This window comes from Mustela lutreola, chromosome 6 (genome assembly GCF_030435805.1).
Source record: "Mustela lutreola isolate mMusLut2 chromosome 6, mMusLut2.pri, whole genome shotgun sequence".
Lineage (NCBI taxonomy): Eukaryota > Metazoa > Chordata > Mammalia > Carnivora > Mustelidae > Mustela > Mustela lutreola.
The window spans coordinates 3,262,750-3,287,519 of NC_081295.1; the positions used below are offsets into that span (position 1 = coordinate 3,262,750).

At 44.5% G+C, this 24,770-nt stretch overlaps 1 protein-coding gene across 6 annotated transcripts in view; it reads left to right on the forward strand.

The window, feature by feature from the left end:
- The window catches only part of PDE10A (phosphodiesterase 10A), a 569,171-nt gene that overhangs the window by 325,404 nt on the left and 218,997 nt on the right, over positions 1–24,770 (forward strand). The window contains exon 1 of one of the 6 annotated variants that reach the window (XM_059176574.1): positions 6,352–6,658. The exons of 4 other annotated variants lie outside the window; for them this stretch is intronic. In XM_059176574.1, the coding sequence (XP_059032557.1) occupies positions 6,643–6,658 (16 nt within the window). In that variant the 5' untranslated portion in view covers positions 6,352–6,642. Of the gene's footprint in view, positions 1–6,351; positions 6,659–24,770 lie in introns of those variants that run through there. One more of the 6 variants, XM_059176575.1, reaches the window with a different exon arrangement.

A 24,770-nucleotide genomic window follows, 5' to 3' on the forward strand; every position in this document is an offset into this window, starting at 1 on the left:
CTGGGATTTTTTTCAATGGAAAGGACACCATTTCAGGAGAGAGTTACAAGCAGAGCCAAGGATTCGAAACAGTATTAGGATTGACTTCAGCACGAGTTTGGGCCCTTCGCTGCTCCCATTAGAAGACTCCTGAGTGAAAGCTTGAAGGTGGACCGGCGGAACGCCTTATTTCATGACGGGCGAGCTCAGGGGCGGTAAGTGAGGCTTCTACTGAAAGCCAAACAGGGGTTTGGCCCAAATAGGGCAGGGGCTCCACACAGAAAAAAGGTTTTCTGACTCCCTGTGCAGCCATCCTTCTTTTGCTTTACGATTTCTTCCTCTCACAAATAAAGGTTAAATAGACTTGAGGATGACTGACTTACAAACCAGTTAACCACCCAGGCTGAGTCGTTAGGTGGAAGTCTTTAAGAGCACAGTTTCCTATGTTTCCTACCCCTGTTGTGGTAGGTGGTGATGTTCTGGATGAGACTGTATTTTGAGTACTTGAATGAGAACCAAGTAGAGATAAATCACCAGAACTTCAGTGGGCAAATAAATCCTTGCTTTTTTTTTTTTTTTTTTTTTAAGATTTTATTTATTTATTTGACACAGAGGGAGCAAGGGGCTCCATCCCAGGACCCATGACTTGAGCCGAAGGCAGTCACCCAACCAACTGAGCTACCCAGGTGTCCCCCACCCCTAGTGTTTTATGTTACTAAGATTCTGGGATAGTTTCTTACTTCAACAAAACTTAGCCCTTACAGGCAGATGCCTGCCTCTATGAGTTTCTTTTTCGTCGTTGGTATTTTAACTACTTGACAGCATTTTCAAGAACTTACTGTGTTTCAGGCTGTGCGGAAGGTGCTTTATTTGTGTCATTTGTTAAATCATTTTAGTGGCCCGATACAAAGTTCTTTTCATCACTGTTGCACTTTTAGGGAAACTGAGGCTTGGAGATGTAATAGCTTGTTCAAGGTCATGGTGTGTGATCCCAGATCCTGTGCCCTTCATGGCTTTGCTCCCCCTGATGCACTTGGCGGCACCGCCCAGCAAATATCTATGATCTCTTGATGTGCGCCCAGCTCTGTACTAGGTCTGAGGATCAGGGTATGACTCAGAAACAGTACCTGTCCTCAAGATTAGGATTTTACCTAGAAAAGGAGAGATTCAAGCAAGTAAATACGATGAAAGGTTAATAAAAGTGATGCAGTATAATGGGTGCTGGAAATATTTGGAATCAAAATCTCTTTTCCTGTAAGGTTTTGGACAAGTTCTCACTCCCCTGCCCTCCCAGCTAACCCTTCTGGCTTCTATTTTGTCATTCCTAAAGTGGGAGAAGTGTTGGCATTTTATAAGCTATAAAATGCAGAAGGCTACCTACCTCAAAATAGCATTAGCATGGAATGCATGAAGCCTTTAAGGTTCCGGGCCCTCATGTACAATACATGGCAGTTCCCACTTGATTTTAATGATTCAGTGGAAGATTTAGGGGGAGCACAAAGGAAGGAGCATTCCATTTGAGGGAAAAGAAGCAGAGTTTGATGCAGAAGGTGAAGCTCTGGTTTGAGTTATTAAGCAAAAGTTATTTTACTCTCACCAAGGGTAGGAAAGGGAAGTACATCCCAGGCTAAGGGAAAATAGCATGAGCAAAATTATGGAAGATTTAGGGAAATGCAAGAAGTTTATTATTAGAAAAATATGGAGCACACTAGGAGAAATGGTGGGAGATAATGTTTCACCAGGTGTCCTGGGCAGACCAAGTTCAGTGAACTCCATTGCACAGGCAGTAAGGAACCCCTGGAAGGGGTAAGTCTGTGCTGTGGCTTGCTTGCTTGCTTCCTCCTCTCGTGCGCATTCTGGAAGTGCGGAAGCGTTGTCAGAGGTGGCGTGGAGGGAGTGGCCGATGAAGGAAAGGAAGCCCGTTAGTGGACTGCCCTAGAGGGAGACGATGAAAGCTTAAACTAAGGCAGAGGGAATGGGACGGGGAGAACAGACAGATGCAATGCGAAGGAATTAAAGTCGTTTAATGATGTGTCTGTAAAGTTTCAGAAGCTAGGGAAAGGAGTAGTCCAGGAAAGCTACCAAGTGTTTGGACTTGGTGAACTTGAGCGAGAAGGGTGTACTAAAGATGAGGAATGCAGAAAAGCGCTTTTCTGAATGCTTTTTAACTGTTGCATTTTTTGTGTGTCAGGATTATTCACTTAGAGAACTCAATGATGTGAACAGTGTACGAAAAGTAAAAGGAGAAATTCCACTGCCCTACATGACCTGGTAATTTTTTTCCCTGCATGTTTTCAACTACATACACGTGTAATGATCACTTCCACAGATACAGTACCTTTGCAACATTCTTCTGTCATTTAATAATCTAGGACAAGCAGCTTTCCAGCTTGTTCCACTTAGGTGCACAGAGATGGAACACCTTCATTCATTAGTGTAAAACAGTAAGTGGTATCCCATTCCATTAGGAACGTTTCGTTGATTTCTTTATGTTTGCACTTACAAGTAGTGCTACAGAGGACATTCGGTGTATCTACCTTTGCATGCTTTTGACAGTATGGAAACAAACTTCTTTGGAGGCTAAGTTCAGTTTTGTAATGCAGCTTCTGGGGTAGCCCGGTACCGGGCATTCAGGTGCATATGTCAGTTAGTCAGTGGGGTCAGAAGAAGCTGGTATTTAGGCGGGAAAGTTGAACTGCTGTCACGTATGTGTAAGATGTCCAAGTGTCAACAGTGCTTGAAGCTACAGACAATGATTTACTTATTGAAACTAGTTTCTTGGTGCCTAGTGTTGATCAGGTACTGTATTAGTTTTGGTATATAATGACCTTACAGAGCTTTACTTAGAGTGAAGAAGAAGGCAATTATATGAACATTACTTAGTAAATTTACTGTTAAAAATTGCAATAAAGGCTGCAAAAGAGAAGAACTGGGTGCTAGGAGGGGACCTAACTTTTAAATTCAGAGTAGCCAAAGCCTCCCTGTTTGTCACACATTCCTCTCTGCTAATCCTAAATACTATTTTCTTTACGTACATGTCTTGACTATTGTACTTCATACGTATCCTAGAAGGAGCCAGCTCTGTAAGAATTGGCTTAAACAAGTAGAAGTTTTTCCAGTTTGGATGGTTTGGTGTGGTTTTATTGCTTGCTTCATCTAATTGGGGGTACCGTTCCACTGCTTGCTTATACAACTTTTTATTTATTCATTTCCCAGTGGATAAGCGTTTAGGTAAAAGCTACTTCACAAACAACATGGGATTTGCCTCTTTCTCTGCATTTCTAGTGCTGCTTCTGTTTCCAGTTGTCAGTGAGCCAAAGGCTGCCACCAAGTCGCTCCTTGGAGGAACACCCCTCCCATCCGTGCAGGTGCACTGTCCCTCCCAGACCTTCTGCAGATGCTGTCCTCTGGACAGAATGGGAGAGGCCTAGAATCCCAGTGCCTTAGGAGGAAGCGCCGTATCAGAGCACCAAGTGCTTGCAGGAGGATTTTTCTTTCCTACCCAAAAGCTTTCCTTCCCACTTACGGGTATTTACTATTTTCATCCTTCAAGCTACAACATGGGGTGTTAGAACTGTCATTTTTGCGAATTAATTTTTTAATTTAATTAACTTATTAATTTTTACTTCTCTGATCTTTTTTTTTTTTTTCTTTTAAGAGTTTATCTATTTATTTGACAGATAGAGGGACAGGGAGAGAAGGAACACAAACAGGGGTGGGTGACAGAGGGAGAAGCAGGCTCCCCACTGAGCAGGGAGAGCCCGTTGATGGGCTAGATCCCCGGACCCCGGGATCATGCCCTGAGCTGAAGGCAGACCCTTAACGACTGCGCCACCCAGGCTCCCCATCTCTGATCTTACGATTTAACTGTTTCTTGGAACAATACAGGTGTTGCTCAAGTAGGATACCTGTTTATAATAAGTATCAGTGAGTTTCTAAGGAGTTGCCCCAGGATATAAGTCCATAAACCTTTTGGTACGTGGATTTTTCCTCAACATGGCTGCACAGCAGCATCCTGTGGGGGACCTTTGACTGTTGTCCCAGACTTATTCCTGCAGACTTGTCAGACAATACAGTTAAAAACAAGATATCCATGGGTTACCAAAGGTGTTTCATGATATAGCTGAAAAGGAGGCATGCCGTATTACATAATTCTTTTGTTCTTAACATGAAATTTGTTTTTTAGTTATCTCCCTTCTGAAGGTTAGTTTTGTTTTCATATTGGAGGAAAAACAACTTCTGATATCACATAAATAAATACAGACTAGCTTAGACTTTAGCCATCTTTCAGTGAGAGGCTGGTATTGTATAAGGTATAATTTAGGAGCACTGGATCTTTGTGGGGTTGAACTTCATATCATAAGGATGTTTTCTTTATGAAGAAGAACACAAAAATATGTCACTTTTGCAAATATCACCAGAACTCCTCATTCAGTCTTTGCCAAGACCTTGGAACGGGTCTGCCCAAGTGCTAGGCCTTGAAACTTCACTTCCTGGTACCTCTTCCTCTACTCCAAAATATTGTTCCCAGTTACTTTCCATGGTGACCAAATTGCCTGTCTGGCAGGACAGTCCAGTGGTACGTATGTTCATTAGGCCGCAGAGGCCTGCAGGGTTATTGTCCTGGGACAACTCCTGTGGGTGGAAGCTCATCTGTTTGGTTGGGTTAGAGCGATGGCTGGGTCCGGGACTGGTTTAATGTCTGTGTCCTCACGGCCTGACGCCTCAGCTAGAGCTGCTTTCTGGATTTATTTTCCTGTCCCTGGAAAAGCCTAAGGGGACTGCTGGGCCAGGCGACTTGTGCAGAGAGAAAAGGCAGCAAGGAAAGGACAGACTGGTCGTATCAGTCTTTGCTCATTGTATACCGATCTTCGTATCAAAAAATATTGATTAGGAAAGCGACTTTCTCCTTCATTTTCAGACATCTACCACAAAACAAGAGTGATTGCACCCAAGATCAAGTTGGTACTGCAGTCGTAGGTAGGGCTCTTCAGAATAGAACTCTTTATGTTTACAGAGACTTCGAGAAGAGACCGTGTCGTCATGTAGGAGTATTAATAAATTAGGCCGATGTGAAGACACCGTACTGGTTATTTATGCATGAGATTAAAAACATCGGAGAACAGCCGGCCTGACTAATTGATGTAAATTCTTTGAAGGACTAAGAAGTTTTCTATTAGCAAGTTCTCAGTGTAAACGTGTCAAAGAGTGGGCCATCTAGAGACGAGGAAATCTTAAAAGTAATTACTCTTCTGAAAGGATTTTGAAGGAGAGCACAACTGGACCTGAAAGTGTTGGAGTCCACCAGTTTTTTAGAAAGATTTTATTTATTTGATGTGAGGGGGGCAACGAGCAGAGGGAGAGGCAGAGGGAGAAGGGGACTGCCCGCTAGCAGAGAGCTCAACGTGGGGCTCCATCCCAGGACCCTGGGATCATGACTCGGGCTCACGGCAGAGTCTACAAGTTTTGTGCACTGGCTCCCTCCTTTCCACTTCCGAGGGCAGTTGTAAGCATGACATATTATAATGCCACTAAGTGACAAAAAACACAGAACAGCACACAGCAAACACTCCGTAAAGTTAGTAAATTATGTGTCATACAGAACTGTTTGCAAAACAAAATGTTAATGCTATTGAGTTTGAGTAGCTGAAGGAAGAAATATGGAAATCATACTTAACTATAAATCTTTGAACACTAGATCTGGCTAATACTGCTTTCTGTATCCGGTATGTTTAAAGAATTAATTCCTTATTTGTGAGGCAAGGGTGGAGGGAGCAGACTAGGAGCAGGACCTGAAGTACCGATGTGTGACTATGCGCGGAAGAGTCCCACCTGGGGGGCTGGAGGCAGCTTAGTAGGTCCTGTGGACACGCCTGAGGGCACGCGCACTTCTGTGTCCTTGATGAAGTGGCCTCAGGACATTTACTGAGTGTGTGTTGTGTGAGTGAAAGGTGTGACGAGGAATGGACGGAAGTCGGCCGGCGGGAGGCTCTATGGGATCCAGAGAGAAGGGTAGGGTGAGGCAGGGGCAGGATCTTCCGGGAGGGGAAGAGAGAGGAGAAAGGGAGCTCTGATTTTGTAACACTGAGCCCAGCAAGAAATATTTGCTATGCTGTAAACTGAAGGACACATTAGGGGACACACACACACACACACACACACACACACACACTTTGGTTTCTTAAATAGAAGCAAAGACCCTCAGAAGACAACCTACTTTCTCATTGGATTAAGTGTCAAATTCTCATTCAGGTGGGAAGTGTTGATTGAGAGAGACGAAAGCCTCTGGCTGGGGAGGGGTATGAAGTGTGGTGAGGGGAAGATTCCACGGTTGGACTGTGATGTCAGCAGCGCCCAAGGGAACAAGCTTGTACTCAGTGTCGGCAGTTGGAATCTGTTGAGGGCGGTTGGTCAATCCTTGGCCTGTGAGATCAGACAGTGGAAGACCCCACTGGTGTCAGCTTTGACTCCAGATAGAAAGGAAGTTAATCTAAGGGCTTGTGCAAGTCTCTGTTGCCGGGACAGTCCGCAGACCTGACGCCAACCCTAGGAGTCTGGCTGCTGAAGAGGCCAGGGAGGCCGGCTTAGAGGCTCCGAGCTGGTGGCCCGGGACGTGTTGCTGCTCCTGCTTTCGAGCCCTGGCCCTTAGTGGCTAACTGTGGTATGGCAAGAGTATATGGTGAGGAGGGGGCTTGTTCAAATGAATGCTTATTAAGCGCGTACTGTGTACCAAGGGTTTTGCTAAGCCTGTTGAAAGACTCTGGGGCTCCCCAGAGTCTGTGATGATACCACAGTGAAACCAAGGCACACCTAATAGCTTCCTAATTAATGTGGGTTCAATGGTTCAATGGTTCAATGGTTTAAAGAGTTCCTCTGACTTTTCATAACTGTGAGAGGTCTCGACGAGGACCAATGGGAACAAAACCAGAACTGATTGTAATGTTTCTCCAGCAGCCATGCAGGAAGGGTAGTACTGGAGAAGGTGGGCCTGTGGGGGCACCGTGCCTTGGTGCAGCAGAGCAGCATTCAGCCCCGTCGCAAGGGAGGGAGCTCTACTGAGCAAGGGCTGCGCACAGAAGTCTGCTACCCTCTGAAGGAGAGGGCCACGGTGCTGCGCGGTGGCTCCCCTGCGTCACTGTCTCATCTGCCTTTGCTTTCCGCAAGCACGGGTTACGTGTCAGAATGCCTGGTGGTCACAGTCGGGGAGAGTTGGTACACAGTTCATCATGATCGTATCCTTTAACATTCATCCCTAATTGTCCTATAATGCAGCAGTTCTGAAATGACCTGAAGCAAGAAGACATGAGAATAGGTTAGGCTGTCTGGGTTAGAGCTGAGGCCGATCTGGAAGTTCTTGATGGGAAGGCTTTTGTCTCTCCCAGGAAGGATTGGGGAGGTGCCCCTGGTGGGGGTGGCAGATGGGAGGAAAGGGTTCCAGAAAGAACCTGGAGGTCCTTTCCAGACACAAGAGAAGATGCACTGATGCAAAAAGGTAGTCAGGATGCATTTGTCTTTAAGGTTCATAGCCGTGCTCCTAGCTGGTAGCAGAAGCACGTTTCTAACCCCTCGTCCAGGATCAGTATTTTGTGGAGTTTTCCTAATTTTTTGGGGAAAAGTATAGAGATAATGGAATTTTTTTTCTTTGAAAATGGATTTGTGATTCGTCCCATTGTATGAGCTTAACAGAAAATAGAAGAACCCAAGGAACCATTTACTGAACAATTATCATGTTCTAGACAGTTTATTAAGAATTTTACATCCATTATCTTTATTAATTCTAATGATCCTTATAAGATTGCTACGCCGTTTTTAAAAGACTTTATTTATTTGAGAGAGAGAGAGAGCGCGAGCGTGAACAGGGAGGAGTAACGGGGAGAGGTTGAGCAGGCTCCCTGCTGAGAGGGAAGCCCAGGGCGGCGCTCCATCCCAAGACCCTGGGATCATGACCTGAGCTGAAGGCAGTCGCTTAACCGACTGAGCCACCCAGGAGCCCCAGATTGCTACTCTTGTGACCACTATTTTATAGATCTGAACCTTAGGATGAGTCCATTGCCGAAGGTCAAACAGTAGGGGTCATACCATTTGTACCCTGATTACACATCAGGGGAAGACTTCCTTTTTCACGGTATGAAACAACTTCTGAACAAATGTTTTAGTTTGGAAAATTTTAAGTACAATTTTTCTAAAAAGCACTTTGTCATTTGTTTTTCCTGTTTGATAAGATACTTGGATGATAAATTGCCAATACATTTGCCTGTAACTCTTAAAAGTTGAATTTTTAACATCTCTTTGATATTGTTAGTCTTATGGGGCGAGTTCTCTCCAAAATGTGGAAATGAGAACAGAAATTCAACATGAGTAGTAAGGTTTGCTTCCAAAATTGCATGAAACTCAATTTGACCGTTCTCAGATGCAATTATAGAATTGCCAAAATATGTATTGGTATTTTAGATATAACCAGTGAATTGACAGGTTTGGGGGTTTTTTCCTCAAAAAATTATAAATGGAAAGCGTCTTTTTAAACTAGACATGTGAGTGGTTTGTTGGTGTGACTCATGGCCTCTCGCGAATGACAGCATCAAAATTTTGGCCAAGTTTCTTTGCAAAGTTTGGGAGAATGGAGGTTCAGGCTCCCGTAGTCAAAAGAATCTGGGTTTTTAGAATCAGATGGACTTGGTTCAATTTCAGCTTTGCCCATCTCAAAGTATTGGATTGATTTTGAGGAAGTTGTCTTAACTTCTCTGAATTTCAGTTTCTTCATCCATAGATTAGAGATAATCCTGACTTCACGATCTGGATCTTGTGAAGCCCTCCAGCCCTACCTCCTGCCATCCCTTTATGTACTCCTCCTCTTTCAGTGCATGGTTCTCCAGCTTAGCACAGACTTTCACTGCATCACAGAATGTCAGTTCTATTTTTAGCGATGCTAAATTTGCTCATGAGGTTCAGCTGGTGTCCGCCAGATGTCTCCACTGTAAAGGTATCTTTTCTTCTTTGTAATGAATGGTTTGTGGGACGATACATTGAGATGGTGTGGATATCGTATTTCTCAACACCCAATCATTCAGGTGGTTTTAGTATTCATTGATTTATCTTTGCTTGAATTATTAGAGTTTACAGAATGATGTTTTTTGAAAACTTCTACTCTTCCTTCCTCATTTAAGTTTTGAATTATCCTATAAAGGGCCCCCCCACCGCCTTGCTTTGGGTAGCCACATGGATCCAGGAATTCCTTTTACATTCAATGTATAATAACACATTATCATATTTATCCTTGCTCCTTTTATATTTAATGCGTTACAACCCATTGCTGTATGTATTATTTCTGATCCTCTAACTGCTCCAGATTTGGCCAGTATGAATCCTTTCAAATCCTTTCCTTAGTCCATTTCACACATCTCCCATTAGCTTAGCCATTTCTTGCCTTTCTAGCACAGATTTTTCCATATTTACTTTATGATTTTTTGACTGGCAATCAACCATTTCTCCAAGAAGCCTTGGTGCTATTTATTTTTAAAAAGATTTTATTTTTTCATTTGATAGAAAGAGATCACAACTAGGCGGAGAGGCAGGCAGAAAGAGAGGAAGGGAAGCGGGTTCCCTGCTGAGCAGAGAGCCTGACACGGGGCTCGATCCCAGGACCCTGAGATCATGACCTGAGGTGAAGGCAGAGGCTTTAACCCACTGGGCCACCCAGGCGCCCCGCCTTGGTGCTATTTAATGATAACAGTTTGGTATCCAAGACTTGAGCACTAGGCATACTCACTGCAACTTGGGTGTTATTTCTTTGAGGGATTTTTTAGTCTATCAGCTAAAAATATATGTATTTGCAGAAGTTTATTATTTATTAAACAGTGCTATCTCCAATTGAAATCCAATACCGTAGGGGTCTTCCTTACCAGGAATTATAAAAATATATATCAAGTAATCAGTGTAGAAAGCAATTAATAGAAACCTTATGTACTATAGGCTAGCATGATTTGGTAACAATCTCATTTTATACTACAAGTATTACTGATGACATAGCTCACTTAGAGTAATTTGCTTTGTGAGTTACGATAGCATAAGAAGTCTGAGGAAGGTTTGCATTGTGTCTGGAGTTTTGACTTGATACTCTTTACTTCCTTAACCTACTCAGAATGACCTACATGACTAAAATATTAGTGTCCTTACAAGATGAATGGCATAGGAGTACATCTGCCATTTTTAAATTTCTTAAATTATAATGAAAATCTATTAAAACATAAATATTTACTAATAAGGCTTTAAGATACTAAATGTGACTAATGTAGTATTAGCTTAGATTTTGCTGTCTTAATATTAGATGTAGATTTTGCTGATGCAACAGTCAATACATGCATTGTTTGATTTTTAAAAATTTTTATTTTATTGTGGTACCTTATTCATGCTGGTTTTTCTCATTTTAGAATATCGAATCATATCATCAACTCTCCTAATTAGGGCATTTTGAACTTTACCATATATATGTGAGGATTTCAATTAAAACCATTTATGCTATAATGAATTTTTTATGTGATAGTATTTTTGCCTTTCTGTATTATAAAATAGGTATTTGAGATCTGTTATGAACACATGATATAGTCTTTTATACAAAAAGCACTGATGAATGAATGGGTCAGCTTTGTGGATTAAGTTCTTCTGGCAAACAGCATAAAACCCGTTGAAAGCAATGTCAGGTGGGTTAGAGCCTTCATTTATGTCAGGCTACTTGATATTCAGCAGCTACTTTCAACATTTTAAAGTATCTTTTGAAGAGCTGTTTAAGCTCTTCGTTTGTGTGTCCCAAGTGTGAGGTGAACTTGACATTGCCTCTTGGCCAAGACTGCAGAGCAGGGCAGGACCAGATGAGTAATGCTTGCGGTGGTTCAGATCTCTGGCAACCCATTCTGTGCAGCTGTGGTTCCTGTTATTGGAAGCCTTGGGCTTTGAGTGAGAGACAGCAGCCAGTACTAACAGGTTTACTATAGTAGAGCAAAGCAAAACAAAAACAGTAAAATAATTTCTACTTCGACACTGACTACAATTGTACCAATTTTATGTCGAGTATAAAATTTACACCTCATTCCAAGTTCTGCCTTGAAAAAAACAGCAAAGGCATGCTGACAATACTTGTCAGGCAAAATGCTTGAAATGTATTCAGCTATTTCTTGGGCTTGGAAAGAAAAGCCCCCTTTGTGCTGGCTATTAAGGTTTATAGACAAGAAGGCTGCAGTGCAATCCCGTTTGACCATGCTGATTTATAACGAATGCACAGAGTCTCAGTTTCCCTTTCACTCCGCTCTCTGCTCCTCCTCCTCCTCCTCCCAATACAAATACTTCTTGTCTTGCTTTACTGCTTCTATAATCCAGATGACTAATATGATACAATGTCAAGTATCTGGGCAAAGCAATTGTCTCATTTTAAAATTTATTTTGATTTAAACACTTTGTTAATTGAGGGGGAATAATTTTATCATGGCTATTATAATTGAGTAAACTGTCTATACTTTCTTAAAAAACAATGCTTTAAGTCATTTCTAGTGTCTGCACAAATACCCAGATGTAGCTTAAATGAAACGGAGCTTAAACGCTTTTACTTCAGATTTGTCTTAGAATATACTTGCCTTGATGGCGGGGCAGTCAGTAAAATTATAAAGCTAACTGTATTTCCCTCATTCCCCAATAGTTTAATACCAGCAAGATCTTTCACTAATATCAAGCCAAGGTTGATGGGCTGGGGGTGAGGTCTTCTCTCCTAGTGTCTATTATAATAAGAATAGATTAGTTTGAAATGTTTAGACATACAGTTTAAAAAAGCCAAACAAATGAAACCATCTAGTATTTACAGCAGTATTTAGCAACTTTATAAATTATCTTAAGAACAGAAGATGCATTTCTGGCTGATGATATGAAAAATTTAAGGCTAATAATATTAATTAAAATAGAATACAGTCACTTAGTTTTATAGGAGTGGCAACACAACCAAAATGTTAAGAAAGCATTGTACTTGGAGTAAGAAATTCTCATTTTGGTTGCTAGACCTCTGAGACCTACAGGGCTCTGACGGTTTTGTTTTCTGGGTGTTTCTGTGTGCAGAGACCTTTATCATGTCTTCACTTCATTTAGCCTGTGTCATTTGAGCCAGAATTCTAAAACGGCAGAAATAATCATCCCTCTTGCCTGGACAACATGTAACAATTATGTTTTGTCGTGTTTTTTAAACAGCACTTTCCCAAAATACTTATGCCTTAGTTCTTCAGTTACATGTATCCGGTAAAGAGGAAAATAAATAGGTCATTCATACGTTAAATTTGGCGAAACCTCCAAATTACTTGAAACACTTGTTGATGGATTTAACTCATCTAAGGTTATACATGATAATCTGACCAACTGGGACCAGAAAGGCTTTTTGGAGGAAGCCTTTTGAGGTTACATTAAATGTAGCATTCTATGCTGTCTGCTATAAGATTGACTAAATCTTATTACTAGTTATTTCTAAGGAATAGAAGAATTTCAGTGTATTTGTTAATGTTGTTTGTAAAAACTTTAAGTAGTAGTCTGCATGTGTTTGAATCTTTTCTAACTCTGCTCTAGGTGCTCTATGAAAATAAGGTTCCCTCTTGCATGCCCTGATGTACAGTGTTTTCCCTTCTAAGGTATTAGCCCGGAGTATCCTTCACATCTGGCCCTCATTCATATGGCTGGATTTGGAATTTGCTATCTGCTAGGTTTCCTGTAATCTTTACTTGATGAAACAGGCAATGATTAAATTTTCCATCAGTTCTGTTCATATTAATAAAATGAAACAGTGAATTAAGTGAGAAATTCCTTCATCTTCTTAGGGAATAAATGCTGAAAGTTTATAGCAAAAGTAACTTATGCCCATATAAGACCTGAAAGCCTAAGGAAATTCCTCATTCTGGTTTCCTTAAACTTTTGCTAAGGATGAGCAATTTAACTACTAAACTAAAATTGGAGAGCTGAGAGTTTGCTATGCTGAATTGTTCTAATTGGTTTCTCCCCATATATACTTTGGAACAATTTGTACTCTTGTCTTTTTCTTTCTCTTTTCCTGTGAAGTGAATCACTTGAGCACATGTATTGCCCTGTGCAATACTGTGACAGTGGTAACATTTGGGGCCCACCTGAAATTCAGGCTAAGTTCTTTCTCTCAAAATCTTTAATTTCATGTTTTGCTACATAGATTAACTTTCACAGATTCCAGGGATTAGGTGTGGCTATCTTTTGGGAGGTCGTTTTTGGACCTACCACAGTATCTGACTTTTTACTTATAAACTGTTGGAAGGATGAGGTTGAGCTGTAGTAGGAGAGTGGGAATTAGAGAGTATGGAACCTGAAGGCTCACTTGAAACATGGCTCACTCACTTATCTGCTGTGTAAACTCCAGCAAGTTTATCTCTTAGTCCTCTTTTCCTCTTCTGTAAAATGTAGACATAATAGCAAATGTATCATAGGATTATTTTGAAGATTAAATGATTTAATAGCTGGGAAGTCATTAGAATAGTGCCTAGTACATAGTAGGCACACAAAGGATGTTCACGATGGTTATCACAAGGAGTTGGCCAGAAAAGCTTTGCATTTAAATTAAGCAGTTGTGAAGGTTGATGCTTGGTGGTGGACCCATTCGATATGCTTTGCTTGTATTCATGAAAGGTCATTATTTGCTACATGAAGGAACCAGCGGTAAGATAACTAGGAAAACATAGTTGTGTCTTTTGGTGGGGGTTCTGGCGGGAATGAGCCTTCCTGATGTATTTCTTTTTTATACTGTTAATATTTTTGAGTGACAATTTGAAAAGACCAACTAAATAAAGGTCAAGAAATGAAAGTTCAGAGAGGATCATCTATACTTGATTATATAGCTAATAAAAATCCCCAAAGAATAAAATTTGGGAGTTTTTTGGGTATTTGTTCCCATGATTCAAGAATCTACTTGTTTCTTTGGTGTTTATGGTGATCTTCCTTCTTGAGTCCAGTTTTTATATTCAGTATGCCTTCTCAACAAGCTTTGGTTTTATTTCATTTTTTACTGTGCTTTTAAACCTAGGTAGATTTATTAAGAATTGATAATTAGATCATTTGATAAGAACAAACTCACCTTAGAAAAATGTACTTAAGTTGAAGTACAGATCTTTAACTTATTCTTAAATTGACATGGAGAGCTGTTAAATATAATGATTTAAAACATGGGCTTCTGTGTACTTATGAAACTCTCATGATGTAGTTTTTATTTTTCCATTGGTTTTGTTTTCTTAACCTTGCATTAACTTTAAATTAACACTTTTGCTGCAGGTCACTTACTTTTTATTGTGTCACACTGTATTTTTACATACCTTATTAAGATCAGTAATGATGACTCAGCCTTCATGAGGAAATCTGTTTTTGGTGAAGATTATATACCTTAAATAATCGGCACCTTACTTTGTGTGGAGCTTTATGTTTTGAACACATATTCTAGCTAGTTTGTTAATGTTGTCCAATAGCCCTCGGAAGCAGGTGGGTTAGGCATAGCTAACGTCTTTTGTCTTCGTGTGTTACTGTTTATTGGCTTGTCTTAGCTTGAGTAAGAGGCAAGGACTAGTGCCTAGATTTCTAGTACCCAGCATACTGTCGGTGCTCAAAAACAGTTGACTGTGCAAATAAATGCGTAGTTGGGGGGACGAGATCAGAAAAATCACCAAAATTACCGTCAGTGATTTTTCTAGGCTTATGTGGAAAATAATTGAAATTGCCAGAACAAAATTCCTTGTCCTTGGACTTCGCTAGTCATTGCTTCTCTCAGAACAACTGACTGATTCCTTTTTTCTGCTTTTTTTTTTAAATTTTTTTAAAAAAAATATTTGAGAGAGGGAGCGAGCGAGCATGAAAGGGGCGAGGAGGGGCAGAGGGAGAAGCCGGCTCCCTGATGAGCAGAGAGCCCGATGTGGGACTGGATCCTGGGACTTCAGGATCATGACCTGAGCCGAAGGCAGTTGCTTAACCCACTGAGCCACCCAGGCGCCCCCTTTTTTCTGCTTTAAATGTGAGATCCGTTTAGGGCTATTAAATCCTTTGTGCCAAAAGGAATAAATTAATCCTGAACCCAAGTAGGATTTAGCACTTTGGCACATCAACATTATCCAAGGAAAATGATCCAAGCCTGAATGCCTTAGAACATTATGAGAAATTCAGTTTTGTTTTTTCTGTGTATCATAAATTTTAAGTGATATGCTATTCCTCTGTGTCGCAGGCAGTTTTGGCTGCGGTAACAAATAGTGCGGGCTGACTGGGCTGCTAGGGGAAGCCACCTTCCTCCATTATCCCCACGCAGCAGAGAGAGTCTCTCCTGTCTCTTCTGGGGCACTGACCCTGTCGAGGCCTCTGTGCTCACGACCTCATGATCTCCCGAAGGCCTCACGTCCACCTCCTAACCAGGGGAGAAGAGGACTTCGGCACCGGCGTCTTGATGGTTCGTAGCCGTACCCCGTGTCAGTGTGGCGGACCACGGCGTCCACCTGTGCCCTCCGTCATCGGGCTCAGCGGGCGCGCACTCCTGCTTCTGGGCGTGCTGCGAAGCCGCGGTGCGAACGGAGCAGCCGAGCGGCCCCGCTGGTTTTCTTCCGTTTCTGCCGCCGAGATGGACCTAAGGAAAGCGAGCGGTTTACTTTCATCCTCCACCGCCGTCGCGCGCCGGCGTCCGCTGGCTCTGCCAGGCGCACGCTCCCCAGACGTGACCGCGGGGCTCGTCGTCGTCCTCACCAGCGACCCGCCGCCGCGGCCCGTTAAGTCCCGCGTCTTTCGCGCTCCCTTGGCCCGCTCTGCTTCTCGGGGTCCGGCCGCGCCGCGAGCGCCGGGAGCCCCGGAGCGCCCGCTGTCTCGCCCGGCCCGCGGCGGCGACGCTCGAACGGGACCCGCGGGCAGCGCTTCTCGGGAGCGGCAGGTCGCTGGGGCCGCGGGCCGCGCAGGCCGGGACCGACGGCGCGGCGTCCGCACGGGCCGGGGCAGGGCCGCGCGGCCGGGAAGCGCCGGACTTCGCCGGATTCGTACCTACGCGGCCGGGGCACGGCTCCCGCCCCGCGGTCCGGCGTTTCGCGCCGGGAAGCTCCGCCGGCCGCCGTCCGGCACCGCCGCGGAGACGCGCTTCGGCAGGGCGCACCGTCCCGGGAGCGACCGCGACGGCCTCACCGTGCGCGGCGGAGGCACCGCGGCGCCGTCTGTGTCTCTGGCCGGCGGCTCCGCCCCGCGACGGTCAGTGCTGGGTCCGCGGAGGGGCCGCCGAGGGGCCTCTCGCTGCGCCCCAGCTTCCGCCGGGGGAGGGGGCCGGAAGAGGCGCGGGGAACCGCGGGGCCGGCAGGTGGCCTTGTTTGTGCAGCCCGTCCTCGCCGAAGTGCTGGCCTCGGGGACTCCTCGCTGTCCCTCTCGGTCCCGGGAAGCGGCCGGCGGCGGCGGCCCTGGAGCGAGGCGCCGGGGCGGGGTCTGCGCGGGAGGAGCGGGGGCGCGGTCCCGCCCGCGGGCACAGCCCGGCCGACGGCAGCGCCAGGGGCGTGGGGACCCCGGCCCGTCCCGTCCCCAGCTCCCGCGTGTCCGAGGCCGGGCAGGGACGCCCTGAGGCACTCGCGTGGAGCCCCTGCTCGGGGTCGGGGCGCGGGCCCGGGGCCGCGGCGCGGGCCCGGGGCCGCCCAGCGCGGACGGCGGGGCCCTGTGCGGCCGAGAGCGGCTGCCCGCGGCCGGAACGGTCCGTCCGCGCACTGCGTCCGGGGCTGTAGGCGAGTCGCGGTTGGAGAACCGCTCTTCGCTGGAGAGTGACGGGGGACAACGTCTCCGGGCAGCTGGGACGGTCGCGAAGACCTGGACTGGCCGAGTCTGAGCAGGGGAAGGCGGAGCTCCCCAGAGGGCACTGTCGGGGCGGGGGGTGGCAGATTGAGCGCCACGCTGGGGACCGACGTCACAGTGCGGTGACGAAGGCGGGACCCGCGTGAAGGACAGCCGGGAAGGCCTGCGCTGCTCGCTGGACGCTGATGGCGAACGAGGGAACACGCGGGCGTGCACGCGGCTCCCACGCTCCGGAGAGGTCGCGTTGCTGCCCTTCCAGGACGGGGGCGGCCCGAGCGTGGCCGTGTCTGTGCCGTGGGGACAGGGAGTTCGCAGACCCGAGAGTGGGGGCGCGCGGATCCCGGCCTCGCGGGCAGAGCGGGCAGCGGCCAGGGAGGAGGTGGGCAGCTGTAGAGCTTCAGAGAGATGCTGAAGAGACGCGAAGGAGCCTCTCAGGACAAGGAAGGCCAAGCTGTGTGTCCGGGAGACGGTGTTCGGGGCACGGACCGGGACGGGGAGTCCGGGAGCTACAAAGGATTGTCACAGCCGCGCTGTTCAGGTGGAACCGTTGGCAAGGCCCGTGGGAGGAATTGGGCGCCTGGGTTGACCCCGTGCAGGGATAAGCAAGGGGTTCTAAGGCGCCCTTGCGGCAGCGGGCAGAGGCGTTCGTACTTCGTCTGGAGCCGAAGTCCGTTCCGGTGGCCGAGGGGCAGGGGACAGGGCCGGACGCGTCCCGTGCGGCAGAGAACAGACGCCGTATGGAAGAAAGGCCCGGACAGGGTGTGTCCGTCTGCCGGGCTGGTGTGACGAGGTGCCCTCGACGGGGGTGAAACGACAGGGGTTCATTTCTCCCAGTCCTGGCTGAAGTCCGAGATGACGGTCCCGGCTGTTTCAGGCCCGGGTGAGAGCGCTCCTCCCGGCTGGCGAGGGCCCGCTTCGTGCGGTGTCCTCACACGGCATCTCCTCTCGGGCCGCTGATCCCACCATCAGGGCCCCGCCTGCCTGACCTCATCACCTGCCTGACCTCATCGCCTCCGCAGAACCCCGGCGCCCAATAGCATCACCTGGAGGATTTAGGCCTTCCGCGTGAATTTCGCAGGGGTACCTTTCAGCCCCCGGCAGAAGGGAAGTTTGGTTCTGGAAGGAGAGAGCAGTTTTTCTTCCTGGTTTATAGCATCATGGCGTCCAGCCCATGCAGAGCAGTATCTGGGTGCAAATTGATTATATTTATTTGAATTTAACAGGCAAGCTGGAAGGAAGAATAAACAGTAGGCTTAATGTAATTTTGTAAGTCTGTTTTATCAGCTGTATGACCAGGATGATGGTGTACTTTGTGAAGTATAGTATTCGGAGATAGCTGTAAACCATGATATAAATGCACCATAATCTTTTAATACAGAACTATTTAACGTACAGGCTGAATCAAAACTAGTAAATAACAGTGTTTTGTCTCAGATATTCAAAATACAAGTTTATTACATTGGCAAAATTTTTAATTAGTGAATGTGATGTTTCTTTAAATACTTCAAATTTAAGGTAATTTTAAAATCCAACTGTTCTTTAAAAATGAACCATGGGTAGTTTTTTTTTTTTTTTTTTAAAGATTTTATTTATTTGACAGACAGAGATCACAAGTAGGCGGAGAGGCAGGTGGAGAGAGAGTGTGGGGGAAACGGGCTCCCCGCTGAGCAGAGAGCCCGACGCAGGGCTGGATTCCAGGACCCTGGGATCATGACCCAAGCAGAAGGCAGAGGCTTAACCCACTGAGCCACCCAGGCGCCCCCCGTGGGTAGTTTTTGTAAGGCAGTGCTTCTCATCAGGAGTTTCTCAATCCTGGTTTGAGTGATGTGACGAGCCCCACCTGGTTACTGGGTGGACCCCTGGCCACCTTTCAGATCTTGTTTTTAGAGAGAAAATATTGACAAACACTTGAAAGCAGTTCTGATCTCATTCTCACCCGCTGAACACATGTTTTAATGGAGCTACTGTAAGTGTCACATGTACTTTTTTTTTAACAAATTGCTTTCTCTTTAACTCTTCTAAATGCAATATAATGGCATTGCTCTTCTGGAGCTAGAACCGTGAAATATATTTGCATAAGTGTGGGGTGTTGTCATAGAGAGCTAGAGCAACTTTTTTTAAAAAAAGGACTCACTTTCTTGGAGTACCTGGGTGGCTCCGTGGTTTAAGCGTCTGCCTTCAGCTTAGATCATGATCCTGGGTTCTGGGATCCAGCCCTGTGTCGGTCTCTCTGCTCAGCTGTTGGGTTTGCTTCTCTGTCTAGTCCCTCTTTCCCACCCCACCCCCAACACTAGGCTGTGTGCGCACGCGCTGTCTCTCTCTCTCTCTCTCTCTCTCTCCCCCAAATAAATATGTAAAATCTTAAAATATTTTCTCTAAAGGTTGAGTTTGAGGAAAAAATTTTGGTTGTAATTAATGTACTATGTTGGACTGTTTGTTTCAGTAATAAGTGGCTCAAACCTGCTTAGCTCACAACTTTAGTCTACACCCTACCCTCACAATTACACACCTCCCTTCCTCTTAGGTTCACACAGCAGTGGTTGAAGTGCCAGACACTATAAACTGATAAGAAGCAATGGGCCATTGCCATAAACCAGGGGTCCCTGGTGAGCGGGCTGACGCACACAGTCCTGCTCTGATGTCAAACAGCTGATAAGTTGCACCTTGGCTCCTTTCCCACATTTTGTGCCAAAGCGGGAAAAGGCTCTTTGTCTAAAAAAGCAGCTCTACTGAAGTATTTCTTTTAAAATATATTACTGCTTTTCTTGACTGTAGGCCAGATTCCTGTCTGTTTAAACAGTTTAGCATTATTTCTGAATTGTTTGGCAGAAATGAATTTGTGTTAGTGAAAATATTTAATTCCTTATGCATGATATTCTATGATATGGTTGTTACCCATTACAAGGCTTCACACTTGGTATTTTTTTATGAAAAAATAAGTGTAAATTTGATGAAAGGGGTAGTTCAGTGGTCTTCTGTAAAAGAAACTTTCATATACTTTGTCATCAGTATCACCCTATCGTTATGAACTTATAGGAAAGGAGTAAAGGCTGACCACAGATAGGGATCAATTCAGCACTGCTTAACATCTGGCAGGCCATTTGTCTCAACATACTGGCATTTATACCGAAATATGGAGAAATATTAGATTCATGAGATTTAACCATTCAAGACTGGTGATAATCTACTGGTTCATATGCCAAACATATTCCTTCTACTGATAAAAAAACAAAAATCCAGACAAAACCTGTTCTAGAGCCAAGTTATCATTATAGTGATAAAGTCTGAGCAGCATGGCATACTGAAATGTCTGGTTAGCTATGTAAATGGCTCATTATGAAATCCTAAGGAGGAAAGATAACATTCAAACCTGTAATTTTATGCCTGCCTTGTTAAAAAAGGGAGCCCACGGTGCCCATATCAAAATGAAAGATCTGTAAACCTAATTAGCCTAGCTCATTTTACATCAAATTATTTGTTCCTAATTCCTAATTCTGAGATCAGATTAGTGAAATTCAAGTTTTGTGTTACCACCTAAACTTACATTTCTAAATACACACCAATGGAATAAAGTTGGCAATGAAAAGTATAGCTCATACTCATCAACATCTACAACCAACTAGAACCATGACTGTCTAACATCTATATTTTTGTCACCAAGGAAGCTGAAGGAGTGTTTTGGAAATTTAGAAATGCCACTGAATTTCTACAGCTCCGTTCCTAAGCTCTGATATTCTACTGAGGCCACTTGTACAGCAACACAGTATTTTGTCTTTTAACTGTTACATAAACTAATGTTTTATATTTATGTGTCAGTGATAGCCAACATCCACTGAGGCTTTTTTAAGTGGTTTTCATCTATTATCCTTATGTAATCCTTAAAACAGATATAGTAAAGATACTGTTGTCATCTCCTTCTTACAGATGAGAAATTGAGGCATAGAAAGGTTCAATAATTCGCTCAGTAGCTCAGGAAGTGGCAGAGCTCAGAGACCAACCCTGGCAGGTCTGCCGTTAGCAGGTGGCATTTTATCCTGTAAATTAAACAGGAGAGTTTCTGAACTAAGAGGTGACATTCATGAAACTTTCAAGACATCTGATGTGCTGTGTTTGTATTTAAATCTCTCTGATCAAAAGATCAAGCAGCTAGGTCTAGTGTGCTTTACTGCTTCCGTGCGGTGGGCTTGCATGAGTGGTGCGCAGTTTCGAAGCCGTATTCCTAATCATGGCATTTCCGAGTCGCCAGACAGAAGGTGGCTCTCTGGTTGTTAAGAACTCGCAGCCGTTTTGTTGAGGAGGAAGACATTGACAGCAAGGTAGCAAGTTGAGGAGGGTGTACGTGATCTGAAGTGGAAAAGCCGTGTTGGGAGCACGTGGTTGAAAACTCGTGTACTAGCTGCACACGAGGTGTGACTGGATTTTTGAGAAACAGACACATCAGCTGGTACTGAACACCTGTGAATGAGAACTTGTTTTAAGAGTAAGATAATTTAGGGCGCCTGGGTGGCTCAGTGGGTTAAAGCCTCTGCCTTTGGCTCAGGTCATGATCCCAGGGTCCTGGGATCGAGTCCCGCATCGGGCTCTCTGCTCTGTGGGGAGCCTGCTTCCTCCTCTCTCTCTCTGCCTGCCTCTCTGCCTACTTGTGATCTCGGTCTGTCAAATGAGTAAATAAAATCTTTTAAAAAAAAAAAAGTAAGATATTTTTTGTAAGAGGTGAAGTATGCTTCTCGGGTATCTCGGTGTCTACAAATGGCTACAGGCCCCCGTTAGAGAACTGTCTTTCCAAAGACAAAGAATGAAAAGGACTTATGTTCTGTTGCATTCTGACCTTACTTTCCCCTCAGTAATACCTTTTTTTTTTTTTTTTTAAGATTTTGTTTGTTCATTTTTGAGAGACAGAGCGAGAGCAGGCATGAGAGCAAGGAGGGCGTACAGAGAGAAGCGGACTCCCCACTGAGCGGGGAGCCTGTTGCAGGACGCCATCCAGGACCCCGGGATCCCCACCTGAGCCAAGGCAGACGCTTCACCGACTGAGCCACCCAGGCGCCCTCCGCTCACTAAGAACTGTATTCATAGCAGTGGGATTGACGCTTAAGCATTGGAATGCATGTTTTTAATATCTTCGTGGTGTGTAATTTCTTGTTCCATTCTGTTGGCAGGGCGTGATTCTTTAGTTTCCCAACAGAATTCTATGGCGTGTACTGTTGAGTGTTTTCATTTTTATCAGCGAAGAGCTAGTAGAATCTGCAAAGGAAGTAACCTGTTCGCAGAGGACTTGGTTCCCACAGACCTGGGTTGCTAACAATCCTGGGTCATGATGTAGGCCGCTTTCTGCCCCAGTGGGTTCATTGTGAAACAGGCATGTCCTGGATGGGATCAAAAGAATAACATTGTTTTAGTGATAAGTATCATTAGTAACGAAGTCACTGGAAGTAATGGGAATACTTGCTCATTCAATTCTGAAACATTCGTCAAATGACTACTGTGTGAAAAGAGTTCTCATTATTTGCAGATTCCTAAATTTCTTTGGGGCCCTAGAATCAATATTCCTGCTTTTGCTGTCATTCACGGCCATGTGCACACGCAGAGCAGCAGAAAATCGGACTCCCCCCCGTGTGCACACTCCGAGCTGAGGGCCAAGAAGACAGCAGTCTGCCTTCTTGTTTCAGTTCTCCTACTGTGAACACGTCCCTTCTGCAGTGTATATCATGTCAGCTTTTTCTCGTTGTTGCTTTTTATTTGTGAGTTGGTGTTTAAAATGGCCCCCAAGCATAGTCCTGAAGTGCTATGTGCTGTCCTTAATCAAGCCCAGAAAGGTTGTGATGTGCCTTACGGAGAAATTACAAATGTTAACACCAGCTTCGTTCAGGCTGGAGTTGGAATGCTGTTGGCAGGGGTCTCAGTGGTAACGGACCAACAGCACATCTTAAATAAGGTGCCTTTACGTAGACCCACACATAGAACAAGGTTGTGGTTGATCAGTTGACGAAAATGTTGTGACTACAAGTTCGGAGGAACCTAACCCTGTATTTCGCCTTGGGAGTGATGAATGGTTCAGTATTCACTAATTTACTATTTGTGTTGACTTTAAACTAAAAAGAATCAGCAGTAATTACAGGCTCTGGGGATAAGAAGATGAATACGATGTAGCTTCTGCCTTCAAAGATCATGCTAATTGTGGAGAGAGACTTAAATCAATGTTTGGAAGATTGATGTACTGAAGATCTCACAGGGCTTAGGTCTTTCCGCAAAAACTTTGAAGACTCTCTTGGGTTGAGATGGCAGGTTATGACTTTTATTTAAAAAAAAACTAGGTTATTCCTATTTTAAAAATAAGTAGTACTTGAAAAGACTGATTTTGATTCTGAAAACATCACTCTCCTTAGATAAGATATGCTATTTTCTTGATAGTAAAATAGCAAAATAATGGGAATTGTAATTTCATGTACGTATTTTTGAAAGAGGATGGTAATTTACATTAATCTTTACCAGCAGCTTTCCCATTTATCTTGATTGTTTCTCTAGTGGGTACAACTACATTTAAGCCTTAGGAAGAGGGTGGTCCTGTACAATTCGCATGTTTTGGACGTCAGATCACATGAATAGTCCTTGTTTTCCTCATGTTCATTTTTTAGGCATGATATTCATACAGTTATAAAAAGATTCTGACTTAAAAAATCATAACTAAGTACAGGGTGTCCAGAAAGGAGAGTTTATTCGTCTGCAGGGACTGCGGTAGGGCATAGTCACCTTGGGCTTGTACACGACCGCCTCTTCGTGTCCGGTGTTCTCAGCAGGTAGGATGCAGTCCGGAGTCACGGTCACGGTTATTTCTTGGGCCACACTGCCTTTAAAAATATTCTCCTGAAGGCACTTTTCTCCACTCTATTTAACTTTAATAATTTCAGAATATGTGGGTCACAAATATCTTAAGACCATCAGTGTCTTCAAAAACTCATTAACGTAAGCAAATAAAGATCACCTGCAAGTAAGCTGTGTCCGGTTCAGCTTTCTTTGAAGAAAACTGCTTTCGTCCGTATTGTTGCTTTGTGATTCCAGCTCGGCAAGCCAACGTGCATTCCTTCTTACTGTGGCACCAATTATAGTGGGAGAAAGAGCTTGATTAGTAAGAAACAACAAATTTGCCTCCTTTTGTGCAGGTGTTTTTTTCTTTGTTTGTTTGTTTGTTTGTTTGTTTTTTAAGAGAGACAATCCGAGAACCCGGAAGAGGATACAGCGGGAGAGGGAGAGGGATAAGCTTAGGCAAGTTCCACCCCCAGCACGGACCCCCGTGGGGGCTCAGTCTCACAACCCCAAGGTCATGACCTGAGGGGAAACCAAGAGCCCTACGCTTAACCAGCGGAGCCGCCCAGGTGCCCTGCAGGTGTATTCTTTAAAAAAAAAAAATATATATTTATTGCACATAAGCTCTTTGCACAGCAAGCCAATCTGTAACAGAGAGTTGCAGGTTTGATTTGGTATTGAAGGTAAACCTAAATGTTCAATTCTTTCGTAAAGCAAAGGAACCTTTTATAAAGCACATGATAACTCATTTTTTTAGTAAGTTCAGATTTTTACACCATAAATTTGCTTAAGGCTGTACATAATAGGTGTGTGTTGGGCTTTCTAAATATCATTTACTCTGTGACGTAAGCCCAGATATGAACTGACTGAAAGCGTAAATCTGAGGAAGAAGCTGGGACGGGGAGGCCAGGTGCTACTGCCAATGCTGATGGTCTCCTTTTTCTTTTTTTAATTTTTAGATTTTTTTATTTAATGATCCTAAAACGCCATCTGGTAGGTGTTATTTTATCAAACAGGACAAAACTCAGACCCAGGGAGATTGAATAGTTTATCCAAATTCACGCAGTTACTCTTTGGGTAATTGTGGCAACTTTTTGAGGCAAGTTTTTGGGTCCGGATCTGCCTGACTCCAAATTCTTACTTTTCCCCGAATC